Source organism: Suncus etruscus, chromosome 4 (assembly GCF_024139225.1).
Source record: "Suncus etruscus isolate mSunEtr1 chromosome 4, mSunEtr1.pri.cur, whole genome shotgun sequence".
Lineage (NCBI taxonomy): Eukaryota > Metazoa > Chordata > Mammalia > Eulipotyphla > Soricidae > Suncus > Suncus etruscus.
In genome coordinates, this window is record NC_064851.1 from 123711095 (window position 1) to 123727541 (window position 16447).

The 16447-nt window shown below is 34.4% G+C and overlaps 1 protein-coding gene across 9 annotated transcripts in view; it reads right to left on the bottom strand.

Moving 5' to 3' along the window:
• Nucleotides 1-4897: 4897 nt before the first annotated feature.
• SORBS2 (sorbin and SH3 domain containing 2) overlaps nt 4898-16447 on the bottom strand; it is a 193153-nt gene continuing 181603 nt past the window's right edge. For all 9 annotated transcript variants that reach the window (XM_049772329.1, XM_049772328.1, XM_049772330.1 and 6 more), the window contains 3 exons: nt 12325-12374; nt 7787-7893; nt 4898-5586 (listed from right to left, as the gene is read on the bottom strand). In XM_049772329.1, the coding sequence (XP_049628286.1) occupies nt 5525-5586; nt 7787-7893; nt 12325-12374 (219 nt within the window). In that variant the 3' untranslated portion in view covers nt 4898-5524. The remainder of the gene's footprint in view (nt 5587-7786; nt 7894-12324; nt 12375-16447) is intronic.

A 16447-nucleotide genomic window follows, 5' to 3' on the forward strand; every position in this document is an offset into this window, starting at 1 on the left:
CTTGTCATCCTGTATATTGATACAAGGAGGCTCTACTCTTTAAAACAGTTTTGTAAGAGAGGTGGGGGAGGGATGTATTTAGCTCTAAGTGTACAGTTTAATCAACAATGTATTTAACACCACCACGATTAGGTGGCTTAGAGGAAAGTACAAGAATAGAAGATTGGCACACACAATTCTGAATCTGATTTCCATCATTTTATTTTTTGGGGCAACACCCAGCTGTGATCAGGCATTTTTCTTGGCTCTAAACTCAGGAATCACTCCTGGTAGTCTTGGGGGACTATTGGGATGCTAGGGATCAAACCCAGGTTAGCTGTTTACAAAGTAAACAACTTACTCGATGCTCTATCTCTCTGGCCCTAGGATTTCCATTGTATTTTATATCAACATCTTAGAGCTTCAACATTCTCATCTATAAATGAGGACAGTGCAGAGATCCTCTTAGATATGTTATAAGTTTAAAACATGGAATACAATAAAATACTCAGCATACCTTTCTCTCTAGTCATTTTCCAAATATCCAATGTTTAGCATTGACCAACAGTCATATGGATTTTTTTCTTTAAGAACCAGACAGTAGGGACTGTAGAGGTGGCACTAGGGATAAGACGTCTGCCTTGCCCGTTCTAACCTAGGATGGACCACGGTTCAATCCCCCTGTGTCCCAAATGGTCCCTCAAGCCAGGAGCGATTTCTGAGTGCATAGATAGGAGTAACCCCTGAGCATCACCGGGTGTGGCCTTAAAACCAACCAACCAAACAAACACATCCCCCAGAGGGTAAATATTTTCAATTTTACTGCCCAAGAAATGATGGGCATAATTGTATAACAAAGAGAAAACACATTTTTAACCAATATTTTATCTATTAAATTCAGACATAATATATGGAAAAGTTTTTGTGTTTGGAGGTTAAAGCTTTTTTTTTTTTTTTTTTTTTAATATAGATCTACTATTAAAAAGACAGAATTGCTTTTCTGGGATAACATTTTCTTTTAATTGGCATTCAAAGTTAATGTTCTCAGTCACCCAATTATTAATGATCCTCTGAAAAAATTATTTTTACACTGAGAACTATCATAGCAATGTGAATGAATGAGGGAAGTAGAAAGCCTGTCTCGAGTACAGGTGTGGGTGGGGTGGGGAGGAAGGAGATCTGGGAAATTGGTTGTGGGAATCTTGCACTGGTGAAAGGGGTGTGTTCTTTACATGATTGTAATCATACAACTACAATCATATTTGTAATCACGGTGTTTAAATAAAGATAATTTAACAACAACAAAAAAGGAACCATATAAAAACAGAGAACTTAATTTTCTTTGTGTGTCATGGGTTTCCAATCTCTGGTATGAATTGCTTATTCATTACTTTAGTCATCATTCTCTGAGCCCAAGAATTATACTAAAATAATTTGAAATCATAGTTGCTTACACTGAGAACTGTCATAACAATGTGAATGAATGAGGGAAGTAGAAAGCCTGTCTCGAGTACAGGTGGGGGTGGGGGAGGGAGGAAGGAGATTTGGGACATTGGTGATGGGAATATTACACTGGTGAAGGGGGTGTTCTTTACATGACTGAAACCCAACTAGAATCATATTTGTAATTAAGGTGTTTAAATAAAGATATTAATAAAAATATATAAAAGAAATCATAGTTGCTATATAAACAACTCTTAAAAAGAAGAGTTGGAAAGGAAGATGAAAAAACTCTTTAATAGGCTCTTGGGAGCTAAGAGATTATTTGGTACTTATTTGGATAATACTTTCAAGAACTTCTCCCTTTGTGGCTATGATCTGACAAATGGTAGAAAGAAAAGATTAGGTAACACAAATTTAGTCACCTATCAAGATAGATAATATAATTAATGATTAAGAAATAATTACTAAAACAGGTGCTTATTGTTTACAAGAAGTGAATATGACTCTCTGAAGAAGGGATTACAATGTAACATAACATTTCAGTGATTCCATTCCTGCTGTCCTTCCACTGACCAGGAGAGTCTATAGGTGCTCAGATACGAGTTCCCAACATCTAGAAATAGTTCATTGCTGGCTTCACTAACTTGAATTTACAGCAATAAATCCTATTATACCTGTCAAAAGGGGGTTTCAGTAGATATATGAAACATACTAAGTAATTTTTGGTGTGTTACTAGTAAATATTCATAGTAATAAAATCAAGTTAAATAGTTAGGTACCTTTACAGTAATCATTATGAAGCAAAAATAGAATGCAATAGACCACCCAGAATCTTGGCATCCACACTGCGGAAGCCTAGAAAAAAAGTCAAACTTTGGCTATAGCTATTCTAGGTCCCACAGCATTGCTTGAATGTCCATGACAAAACATTTTCTGAGCAGGTTAAGGATCCAGAGTTTAGTATACTTTAGCTAACAGTTACAACATACTTACAATTACAACACAGCAGACTTTACTAAGAAGAATGATTCTCAGGTGGAACAAAATTTTTGATGTGTGTAAATTTTAAATCTTGTGTATTTTGAGTGCTAATCATTTGTTGTTAAATAACCTAAAAATAACCTTTGAGTTTTGTATAAACAAATGTCCCAGATCTTCAGAGTTACTGAGTTATATCTCCCATGAACCCTTAGAAGGATACAGGAACAAAGGGACAGATAGGGCATGTTTTTCACAGAAGAACAGACAGTAATGGAAGGGAACAGAAATGAATGAAATTAATGGGAAGGTAGTGTAGTGATGAAATCAGTGAAATATAAGGAAACAGTGGATATAAGATGAAGCAACAGGATAAGACATTTTTTAATCACAAAATTGCCAATAGAGAAATTCTCTTGTTTCTGAATGTCACTGATAGATAAGGAAAAGGGTGGAACTAAAGTCAGGAAGAGAAACCAAGGTTCAAGTAGGAAGGTTAGAAATTTTTATTCTTTGAGTAAAAGAAAGAAATGATACCCAACTGCAGTATACAATTTGAAAATTTGAAATGCTGGAAAACTTTGATTATTACCAAAGTATGCTTTAACAATCATGAAAAACTTCTAGGAAAATGATTTACAATTTAAGTTAGTTGCCTTGAAGAGAGTGCTTTTTAACTTCTTATAATTAACTTCTCTTTGGAAACATATCTCTTACAATGGGGGGGGGGGCAATAGTGTTTTGGGCCACACCTAACTGTGCTCAAGTTCCAGGCAATTGTTCCTTTAGTATCATTCACTCCGGGAATAAATTAGAAGTTTTGTATAGTTTTGTTTTAGCTGCTAAAAAAACAACCAGAGTATTTTTTCAAGAAGAGTATTTAGTAGATGAACTTTGGTGGTGGGTTTTGAAAAAAATGCTTGGGTAAACTGATGCAGACATTGTCTTTTCTCCATATATTTATTGGTTGAGATAACACATAGCAAATGCAAACTCTTAGTGTATCTAACAAATGAAGACAAAATACAGAATTCTCTCAATGATAAATATCAAGAAAGAAAGCTGAAGTGTACTTCCAAGCAAAATTTATTAGATGTCTATTCAAGAAAAACACAAGGACTTTTGCTTGTAAGAATTCATAGTCAATGACCTGAAAGCCAGGAATGAATATTTTTTTTAAAACCAGAGACAGAGAGTAGAAACAGTAATTTTTCTTAAATATGACAGGCAACAGATATTGAAGTCTTTTCTCATAAATGTCATCAGAGATATTCATTTATCAGCAAAGCTGCATGCAGTTGACATAATTTCAAACTCAAAGCCTTTTAAATATATAAAGCTGTTTGTGAACCTGACAGTAGGAAAGGTAGGCTACTCAGAGATGTTCTTTCTCTTCTTAATGAAATTCACCTGCATTCAGTATTTATGTACATTTCGGTTTGGCTGAAAGGTCTTTTAAATTCAGACTTTTGCATAAATGCTATCTTACAAATCACACTATCAAGTAGTGTTTGTGATCTGTAGGATGCATAAAGGAGAAACTGTTGAAAGTTTTCAAGCTTCTTTTAGGTGAAAGCTAAAGACCAAATTAGGAAATTTCCCTGTTTTTTTCTCAACTAGTCTGTACAAAAAAAAGAGAGAACATATATACAAAATTCTAGAGTTTACGTACATTGTGAAAAGATCGCTACAGTCCACAAAAGAAATGCCATAAAAAGTTTGATCTATAAGGTGCTCAAGATCAAAATAGGAATAGTTCTTATGCAAAGTCATAGGAAATACAAAGCTAATTCTGGGAGTATGTGAAAGTCAGGCACTGTTAAACAGCACATCTTTCAGGCCTTCTGTTGCCACTCCTTTCAGAAAATATAACCTGAATGATTTAACATTGCTTTTAAAAGTGCCAAATAGACCCAAAGCAATATTTACACACACCAGGAAAATCAGGCTCAACATATTCCTGTCCTCAAACGTAGCCAGGATTCTGAGTTTTGTAGAAGAAAAATAATTATTAGTAGTAAAAATAATTGTAATGATCATAATCCTGTTAAAACCAGCCTTAATACTTGTGATGCTTCTGAAGTACTCTATTTCTACAAAATAATATGTGGGATTCTTTTACATTTCCATAAAATGTACAACATATCATATGGATTGTTGGTTCCAATCTCAAATGGATATGTGCACACACAGTGAAAGCTTACCTATGAATATTGCTTACAGATACTTTCAAGTGTCTATGTTAGAATTATTCTTTGCACCTCTCACTAACACTGCTTTAATTTAAATTTTATCAGATAAATAACACACTAAGAGCTCATTGTTCATGATGCTGATTATTACATTTTAATATAAAATAGCAATGCAACTTTACAACACAATAGTTTTTTTTTTTTTGAGTCTAGCTAAATTTCATGTAGTCCCATGATTATGACCAAAGGCTCTTATCCACTTACAAGCTGCACTTCTAAAAAGTACGAAGAACCGCAGGAAAAAAAAATCTCCTATTTGAAAACTCACATCCAATCAACAAAATCACACTCATCCAAATAAACTGTCCTGCTCTTGTTTTAGATTTTTGTTATCACTGTGCATATTACAACATGTAAGTGCAGGCAAACGCTAGCCGAAGTACAATTGCTATATCGTGTAAACCAGGACACTAGGCAAACTCGTGAAAGAAAAGTAACCACCAGGCTAAGAGTATAAAAATGCAAACCACAGCATTGAGCGAGTACAGACTTCTGTTTGCCTTGAAGAAAGAATCTCTGGCAAGTGGACCAGAGCCTCTTTAAACACTCTTTTATTTTATTTATTGTTTTTGCCTTATATATATAACTTTTTTTTAAGTTAATGCTTTTCTTTGATTTCACATATCAACTTTTCCAAGCTGAGAGCAGAAAGCAGGCATGCGCACTTTTACGCAGAAGCAAGCCTGCCTGTCTCCGAGTCCCGCGGCGGCAGCAAGGTTGCTGGTGGTTTGGAGGCAGGTGGAAACGGGTGCCGGTGAATAATTTCTATTGGAGATTGTAAGGCATGACAACGAGAGACCTGCTTGGCTAATTCAGGCCAATTTATGCAGATGTGTTGTTGAAATGTGGCATAAATAAAGAGTGACAGTGATTCATAGCCTCTTGACATAGTTTCCAGGAAAAGTACCAAAGAATTTGGTTCTTCTTGAGGTGCCTGAAAATAGACGCAGTAAATGAAAACTAGATAAGAGCAATGAAATATCAGTAGCTATCTGGGGGGTTGAAAATACTTAACTTACAAGGCTACTCAAAGAAAGGTTTGGAAAAATCAAAGAAAACTCCCTTTAAGGGATTGTTAGACAAACTAAGCAGATCTTCATTTGCATTTCCTGCTTTCTTTGTTGTCCCCTAAGCTTAGATGCACTGTTCTTAGCACACCAGAATAAATAGAAAAGTAGTAAGCCTAAAAGAATAAACAATCCAGATTACACACTGCAATTCCATTTCACAAAAAAAGAGAATAAACAATCCTGCAGAGGAAATGATGGGAGCACTGGTTTTTGGCCACTAAACAAGTATAAGGAATGGAAGAAGTCAAGCATACTAGAAGTGACATTTTCAAGTACGCCCCATCACAGGCATAACATTATGTTACATTGCCTATGACACTGCTACTATCTAGTATTGATTATCTCATGAGAGAGGACATGGAATGTAATGCCATTCATTGACATAGGACACTTCGAGAGTTCTTCAAAAGGACATTGATTCGCAATCCTTCGGAAAGTCATCAAAGGGCAGGGGAAAAGAAAAGAAACAAGCAACTACTTGTGGGTCGGAGTTCTATCACTGGGTATGATTTCTAATACAGTAGAACCAAAAGTACTGTGGTCATCATTTGGGTCATCTTTGATTTCAATATATATATATTGGTTTTTGGGTCATACCCGACAGCGCTCAGGAGTTACTCCTGGCTCCACACTCAGAAATTACTCCTGGCAGGCACAGGGGATCATAAGGGATGCCAGATTCAAACCACCATCCTTTTGCATGCAAGGCAGGCAAACGTTCTACCTCCATGCTCTCTCTCCGGCCCTCAGAACATATTTTTTAAAAAATATTTTACTAAAGTTGGTGTACTACATTCTTCCTTAGAAAGTTCAGCTCAAATAGAACAAACAGGACTTCTGCACAAGTGAAATGACCCACTCACACCAGCCTGTCTCACATATACCTGCTCTAGAACATAATCCCTGAGTTGATGGCTGATTTTCTTTTTCCCTGTATAGGTGAGACATTTTCTCTTAAGATAAATAGGCTATAATAATTTAAACTGAGACAAGGCTCATAGCTACAAGTGTGGCCTTTGTTTTTTGATTATTTATTTTATTCCCTCTGGGTGCTGTTCTCAGGTTGCCCACTTCTGTCTTTCCCATCCTCATGTGACTTTGCTGCAAGTCCTGCTTACTGTAGTCAGGTACTCAAAAACTGTGACATAAAGTGAAACAACATAAAACAAAAGCAAGTCCTTGAATAGAATTCTTTGTGTTAGCTGAGATTCTTTCAGTTGTGTCAGCTAAGATTGGTTTCTGTTTTGTAGTCAACATTATAATGAAATAACATGGAACAAAACAATGTTGTGGGAGAATATACTTATTTTCTTCTCTTTCTCTATCCTCTCTTTTGTTTTTAAGTCACAACCAACAGTATTCAGGGCTTACTCCTGGCTCTGCACTCAGGCATTATCCTCGAAAGCTTGTGGGAACCATCTGGGGTCCCAAGAATCAAATCCAGTCAAACACATGCAAGGGAAGTGCCCTACCACGGTACTCTGGCCCTTGTATTCTCATATAATACTCTTGTCCATGTATATATTCACAGAGAATAATTCCTAATCCCTGAACATGATAAAACTGGAATTGTTTTTTAACTGGTAAGAATAGAATGTCTCTTTATTGCACAAATTAAAGTTAAGGCGAATCATTGGGCTTGTAAGGTACCTACAACAATCCTAATAAATGAGTAAATGACTTCATTTGGTTTTCTCAAATAGATCTTCACTGTTGACAGATGAACACTTTTCACTGAACAGTTTCAGTGATCCTTGGGTTAGGAGGACTTTTCTCATTCAGGGACCTTTTTGTTATTTTTGTTCTGAAACCTATTCTCTCTTGGAGGTGGAGGTAGGGTATTTAGAAGAAGTTTTCTTCTCAGTGAAATTGGAAATAAAACTAGCAGGAACAAATTTATATTTGAAGTAGGACACTAAACTATATCCAAAATACATAGTGTGTATACATTTATGAAAGACCAAAGGCATTATGAAGTCATGTTGGATTATCTTATCAAACAATGCAAATGAGCAAACACAAGTAAATTTTGGCAAATTGGTCTGAAAGAAAATGTGCACATACCTACAAACCATCCATCATCGCATTTTTCCATCACATCAATGACGTCATTTTCTCTGAGCTCCAGTTCATCTTCGTTTCTAGGGGTATAGTTATACAGAGCCTGAAACCTTAGATGGGACAAATGGATATATTAAAAATAAAGCCCTTACACTCTGAAAAAGCTAGAGGCAATGTTATAATATTCACTTTAATTTTATTATTTCTGTTCTTGTGAACATATACATTTATGTATCATGAATCTTTGATAAGCATGTATAGCAAATAGAAATATTTAGAGTTTTATGGGATTTAAAGCACTCTAACATCATTTTGAAACTCAGAAGGAGGAATATTCATTGAAAAACTTCCATCTAACACCCATAACTTGAATAAAAACCTTAACTTTTTGAAATCAGACTGCTAATACAGTTTTTCAGCCATAGATTACTTTTTTTGAAACATTAGATAGTAAAAAGTTTGGAATATAAAAGAAACAATACTACTCACTATGTAAATTAAGAATTATAGTTTTAGCTTGCAGTAATCAGAAGCAAATAACTGCAAATTAAATTTCTAATGATTTGAAATTGAGATGAGTAAAATAGCTTAGATCTTCTAAATCAGAGGATATTACCAGGAAAGTTTTTACTTATTTATTTATTTAGCAAGAGGGAAGTTTAAAAGCAACTAAGATTTATAGTATGAATAAGGCTTGAAGATATTTGGCATTAAAAAAAAGTCTAATGTAGGAACCAGATTGATAATGCAGTGGTAGAGCATTTGCCTTGCACATGGCTGACCCAGGACAAACTTCAGTTCGATCCCTGTTGTCCCATCTGGCCCCCAAGTCAGGAGTGATTTCTGAGCACATAGCAGGAGTAACTTCTGAGCAGCACCAGGTGTGGCCCCAAAACAAAAGCAAACAAAAAAAAAATCTAACGTAAAAATTTCTGACTTCAGTGGCCGAAATGATAGCACAGTGGCAGGGCATTTGCCTTGCACGCAGCCAATCCTGGATGGACTGGGGTTTGATTTCTTGCATCCCATATGGTCTCCAAAGGCTGCCAGGAGTGATTTCTGAATGCAGAGCCAGGAGTAACCCTGAATGCCGCTGGGCGTGACCCAAAAACAACAACAATAACAACAGCATCAAAAATCTCTGACATCAAATGAATATATTCTATAATCAGTAATCACTCTTGAAATAAGTTTATTCAAATATAATTACTTCTAGAAAGCTATTCCTTTTTTTTTCTTGTGCCTAAATTATTTGAGAGCTTGCATTATGGTGACTCTGATTAGTAATGAATGCATTTTGGCAGAGTGTAATAGTAATCATACATGGTAATGAAATATGTGTTGCAATGCCTATTTACATGGACTGGCATTTTGGAAAGAGATGTCACAAGTACTAAGGAGAGAGGAGAGGAAGCACTTAATTCATAGTTAATGTGAGAGTTTTATGTTCCTATGAAACTTTTACCAGTACTGTGATGGTGATTCTAAAAAAATCATTGACTTGGGCCTGGAGAGATAGCACAGCGGTGTTTGCCTTGCAAGCAGCCGATCCAGGACCAAAGGTGGTTGGTTCGAATCCCGGTGTCCCATATGGTCCCCCATGCCTGCCAGGAGCTATTTCTGAGCAGACAGCCAGGAGTAACCCCTGAGCACTGCCGGGTGTGGCCCCCCCCTCCAAAAAAAAGTCATTGACTTGATCTCTATTTTTCTTCATAGAAGTTTTAAAATTCTACATGCTTAAGAGAATTTATTTTGAAGTAGTAATCAGTCTAATGTACTAAATATAATGTTGATCTATAAGGATGCATACCTGAAACTTATCTCTGCTCTAATGCAATAGTTTATTTTTCAGTAACCAATTATAAGATAAGGATCATATTTTAGGACAATTTAATTTTTTAAGACAGTATTGAAAGTTGACAATATTCAACACTGCATAGGGAAAAATGATTTGTTTTTAATGACCCAGTTCCTTCAGAAAAGTCATATTTTGATACTACAAAAATATTCTATCACTTGTACTCAAACATCATGTCATATTCCTTCACTAGCTTCCCTTTGACCATGAACTTTTGCAGATGGTGGGACCTGAATAAAAGTAATTTAGGAAGGTGAAGAAGGGCCTGCATGAGGAATGGTAAACTGTGGTGCCTAGAAATAATCTTACCTGGACTCGTAACAGAGCCTGAAATTCCAGCATTACAAATTTCTTCCTTAGCAGATATTTTGTTCTGCTAGTAAAAATATTTTTAGCACCTGTACTCTTTTCTGGTTAATTTTTAGAGGGCTTTCGTTGAGAAGGGATTGTGATTGTGGGAAAGGAAGAACCAGACCTTAAAATGTAAATCCTAAAAAGGAACCAGAATCCCAATGCCTAGAACAAAAAACCAAACCAAATCAAACCATATCCATTAGGTGCTGAGTGCAAAGCTTATTGGATTTCAATAAGCCCTGGCTGGAATAGAACAATTAATTTTTTTATTTGCCTTATAAATGTGATTTTTGCATCTGCTCAGGTGAAGAAGAGGCAGTATCATTTATCTGGACAGATTTTGCTCATTAATTCCAAGTCCACGTTTGAGGGAGATAATCATTCCTGGCTGGCTAAGGGAATTGGAGCTCTCTAGCACCTTCTGCCTGGGGAAACACTGATTCTCTGAGTTTTTTCAGGCTTTAGCTTTTCTAGGCACTTCTCCAACCACTTAGAGACAGGCCTATTTAAGGTCACAAACTCCAGCTGTTTGAAGAATCTCTAAGTCCCAAGAGCTAAAAAAAACAACAACCCCCAAATTGGCACAAACTCCTCACTTAGGTATGATGAAAGCCAGCATGCCCGTCAAAATTTTCTTACATTCGGTTTTAATCAGACAATAAACAGGACTGAAAGGGTTGGGTGGAGGGCTTATGGAAACATAGACAAACCTTCCGGAAATCCTTCTTCTCTGTTAGTTTAAAAAATCAGCATTGCACGACAGGAAATGCAGTCTATCTAGTACAAGATGTGGTTTGGAAGATGGGTGGGTGAGATGAAGAATGGTGATGGGATTAGGATGCTTCAAAAGAAAAGAATCTTTTCCATAAAACATGTTCAGCCCAAATTAAAGTTTTCTCTATAACTCACAATATTTTCTCTAATGTATTTTACCTTAGTTCTAAATTATGGTGATGCTATCATTTTATCATTTTAACTCAAAATATATTTTTAAAGGAAAGAGATTCTATTAGATTCTATTCTAAGGGATAGAATCAGATAGAAGTGTAATAGAGATAAATAATAATATTCAAATCAAGACTTTGAAAATGTACCTTCTCTTACCTCTGTGGTTTTATAAATATCCAAATGACCACATTGAAAATACTATCTCCATATTATATAAGACAATATTACCTAAAAGCTTTTCATTCATCAGCTCCTTAAAAGTCACTGCTAGAAAGAGTTGGTAATTCAATAAATTTCACCAGCTCTGGAATTAATATTTTCAGTGTGATCTTATTACTATTTGCATAAATAAATATCAACTTTATAATTACAAGTAATTTAGAAACATTTTCCAGTTAAACGCAAATTAAACATTTTTTTCTTTCAAATATTTTTTTTTTTTTATGATGCAAGGTTTTCCTGAATGAGAAAAATCTGGCAGCTCTCAGTGAGAGTGAATCTACACAAAAAAGAAAAAAATGGCTTTTGAGAAATTTCTCACTTAAGTGCCATATCTATTAGTAGTGAGGAGGGAATTGATGGTGATGAAGGCACCAGGGGGTATGCCAGGCCCTGCCAGCTGCTTTTTTCCAGGTAAGCAGAGCCAGAGGGAAGCTCACTGTGTGTACCCTGGTGGACTGGGAACAATTTAGGTTTGTACAGGCTTCTGCTCAGCAGTCTAGTCCTCTGGCTCACAGACTATGAAAATCAATTGAAAACAAGAAACACTATCTCTCATAGCAAAATGGAACTAAATCACACGCACACACACAGAAGAGAAGATCTTAAGCATTGGACTTTCTGGCTGATTGGACTTAGGTAAAGAGAAGGTTATTTTTCCTAGGACTGTAGTGGTATATATCATGTGCTAACATCACTTTACTTCTACTTTTACATGTCCTTTTTTGTGAGAATATGCGAAAAAACAGTGTTAGAATATTTTTTGTGTCTCTAAGGCTATAACTAAGATAGAATCTACTTAGAAAATAGAAAGGAGGCAGGGGGAGGATCTGGGCAGGGGAAAAATAAAGAAGAGAAAAAAGGAGACAGATATATGTCAGGATTCACTATAGCAGTGTAATCTTTCTCCTTTGTAAATTCACATTCTTTCTCAATAAAATCAAGGTGCTTATGAAAATAAAATAATTTCTGCTCTCTGCTACAAAAGAAGGAGATAATTGCAATTTCTTTTAATTTGGAGGTTTTGTTTTTGTTACTCTCACCTATTTTACTTGCAGATTTTTTTTTAACCAGCCTCTGTTTAGGTTGATTAGTTGTTCATTTTTAAAACTGAGAGGATCAAGGTTAGTCTTTGAATTTAGAAGATAAGAAGAATACTTACGGTTCCCCCCCACCTTGAATGTTTTCATGAGTAAACACAGGACGCTGTGGCTGAAATGAAATGATTTTCAATGTAATCAATGCTTAAACTGGTACTAATTAAAAGATAACTTGGGTAATGGCATGATACTTTTCTTGACATTTAAGATTTCCTGTTGTAAAAAACCAAGAGGAAGGGAAACACAAAGAAACGCTTTCTACAGGATTCATAATTAAAGTATTTAAAGGGTATTTTACATTAAATCAAAACCATCTAGGTTTCAAATGTTTTGAACACCTCTAAAATCTAGATTCCTCAAACTTTAACAAAAAGTCGGGTTTAGTCCCATTGATTTTTCAAAGTCCAGGAATATGGCAAGAACGTAGACACCAAATCATTAGAACGGGAAGTGTGGACACCATCATACAACTGTGTTCCTCCGCATTTTCTCAAACAAGCAGTAAATAAATCACATTTAGTCTAACAGCAAATTATCCACATTCATTCTAATATACTTATTTTTACAGACAACATTTTCACACACATTACAGATGAGAGTGTCAATGGGCAGACATCCCATGCTACAATTGAATTCACATTCTTTGTTCTCATTGTGGAGAAAACACATGCATTAAAAAAAAAGATAAACAGAGAACTTTAAGTAGGATAAAACAAACAATATCCAGGTAACATGTAACATTTTACCTTAGAAGAGAAATATTGGTAGAAATTTCCAGTGCACTCAACTCTCAAAAGAATTTCCTTTCTTTTTAAACTAAGCATCAAGACCAGTATCTGTAATAGATACTTATAATATTGGAAATGACAAGCCTTAGCATCCTATATAGCTATATAAATATTGCAATGAAAGAAAGTTAGTACGTTTATTGAATATGTGAATTCAAGAGTGTGTGCATTGATTACCTAAATGTTAATATCAAAAGGGGGATGCGTTACCATTAATTCACAGCACATTGCAAAATTATGGCTATATGGTAAAATGAAATAACCAGAAAATTTGTGTGGGAATAGAAAATTGACTCTGATTAGATCCTTGTCCTTGGCTGTCCACACCAATTCCTGGATTTCAGAGACTTTGAAAAATTACTTACAGATTGAATATTTTCCCTAGAAAGTTATCCACAGAACCTTCTGTGGTCCAAGATTAGATGAGGGGAAAAGTCTGGGGTTCCTTTTAATCTCTGAACCAACAATGTGTTCTCTTTCTAAATTCTTCATCCATTTCTTTCCCATCCAAGCAGTATATCTAGCATCAGAAGACTAGGAACCTACATTACTAAAATGTTGTTTTGAATTATAACTACTCATAGTATTATTCTTAGAAAGTTCACTAAATAATCTGGGCATGGAATGAAAAAATTTATGACTAAGAAGTAGCAGAAAATATTTGATATGTGTGGGATTGAAGAGTATACAACATTCAAAAGTCAATATAAAATATAAAATAACTACCAATTATTAGTTATAAAAATAGTACTTAAAATGACTAACAGAAGAAAAAGAATGCTCTCATACAGAGTACTCATATTTGAAAATTAAAGGAACTAGTAAAGAAGCAACAAACGGTCAAAGGCAAGAGAATTGGTGAGTTGTTTCACAGACCTGTGTGTGTGTGTGTTTATGTGTGTGTGTGTATATATGTGTGTGTGTGTGTGTAGATTCAAAGACAGAGGACTATATGAATTTGGTGGAGGGAACTGTGGGAACCCTGGTGATGGTTGTACTGTAGGAATGATTAAACCAACATTAGCATTATTGTAAGTCATAGCACCTCAGTTAAAAGTAAAACTAAACTACTTTTAGTCATTTTAAGATCATTTAGTAAAACATTTAACAAGTTAAATGAATGAAAAGGTAAATATAAATACTTAAAAATCTGTATTTTTATTACATTTTAAGTTGTGATCAAGTTACCCTTATGCAGAAATAAGATTTATATATAAATATCAATATTTTGTAATAATTATTCATGCCTTTATCTTAGTCATTTCTATTTTAAAGCAAGAAAGACAATATTTAGTTCTCTTATGTAAATGTATATAAACACTTTTCATATCTTTTTATGTCATTTCTTTTTTGTTTTTGAATTTAATCTTGTTAGAACCTTTTTCTCTAATACAAATAACAACTGAATAAAAACACATTTTGCAAGAAAGTATTTTCTTTATTTGAACTATTTCTTAGAGCATTAAAATTTCTGGCTAAGGATATATTTGGGTCACATGATCTTGAAATATCTATGTTCGTCACTCAAAATATTGTTATAAAACTGTAACTTAAAAATCTTAAATATTGGGGCTGGAGCAGGTATGGTAAATACAGTATGTAGGGTGTTTGCCTTTCAAGTGGTTGACCAGGGTTCAATCTTTACACCACATATGGTTCTCTAGGAGTGATTCCTGAGTGCAGAGCTAGTAATAAGTCCAGAGCACTACCCGATGTGAACCAAAAACAAAACAAAAAACAAAATACCATATTTTAATCACATGCCAAGATAACCACTGTCTCTCAGGGAACATCATTAGTATCATATTGAGTGAGTAGACAAGTATAAATAGGAGAAAGTTATTTGTTATCTTAGAATAAGATATTTTGTAAGATATTACTTCACTGCAATCTAAAACTAAAGTGCCTATGTTAAACCATTCTAAACTTTTAAAACTGACTCTATGTTATATGCTCTGCTACCCAGTGCTTGGTAAAAGTATAATTGTGCCTCTTTGTTAAAATGTGAATATAACTTTTAAAGAAACAAGATTCATTATTATAAGGATATTTTGAAGCCAATACAACATCTTTTTATTTGTCATTATAATTCAATTAGTTTGATTCTTCCCATTTAACCCAATTCATAAATAATTTTAATAAAATATCTCTTTAAGATTATGAAAATTATTGTATAAAATGGGGTTCTCTTTAGTGGTGCAGTTATACGCCAAAAGCACAGACTCAATAGAACCAGAAACATAAAATTTAAACTACAACCACAGAAATTTGAAATGTGTCTGTCACTGTGGCAGGTGGTAGTGAGAGGGTTAAATATGGGGACACTGGTGGGAAGTTAACACTGATGGTGGAATTGATGACAATATTGTATGCCTACAATCTAATTATCAATAACTTTATAAATCACAATTTAATTAAATGCATTTAAATAGTATGTATTAAAATTCTGAAACAAAAAGAAAAAATGTGGCGTTCTTAATTCCAAAGAAATTATATCTCAAAAATATATACATATATCTCAAAAATATATATATCTCAAAAAAGTGTCTTTCCAGTACTGAATTGGCTTCTCTATCTCCAAAAATATTTTCCTCTTCATATAAAGAGCCCTCTTCTTTGTTTTCTGAGTAACCAGTGTTTTATGGTATTCATAGACTTTGACCATAATTTATCACAGCTTTATTAGCAGTGAAGTTTGCAGTTATGATATGATAATAGGAGTTTTAGAACTTTCCTAAAGCTACCTAGCTCAGGAAGCTCTCCCCATGAATATAGATCATTAGAAACCAGTTTTGAAGAAAGATGTCCAGTTACAGTACTGAATTAATATACCTAGAATATGTATTTAATAAAAATAAAATTAGTTAACATTTAGTTAATAAAAATACATTGAGTAGTATCAATGAGGACACATTTCTTTTTTGTGGTGTTGGCACGGAATGGTGTTGGATATGCATGTTCACTTTTTTTATGTTTAAAATCAGGAGTTGATTAAGAGCAAGATAAGAATCTCGACCCACTACCAGAATTCAATGATGTATTTCCACAGGTAAATGTTGTGTGGTATATGGGTACCATCAGAAAGTTGATCCACTTATTTGTCATAGTATTACAAGTAATATTTAATTATAGATATGAATACATCAGTTATGCAAAAATAATAGTAGTAACTCAACTTCATTTTTAAGATTATAATTGGAAATCCAAAGACAATGCCTTATAATTAGAGAACTGTAATTTTTACTATCACTCTATTGCATAAAAGACTACTGGGACAGACTAAGTGATTAAACAGACTAAGTTGGTTAAACAGCATATTTATCTAATATTTAGGTAAATATTTATGTTATATCTGTGTTCCCAAACACTGTACCTCACGAGAGTATTTTTTTTCTTC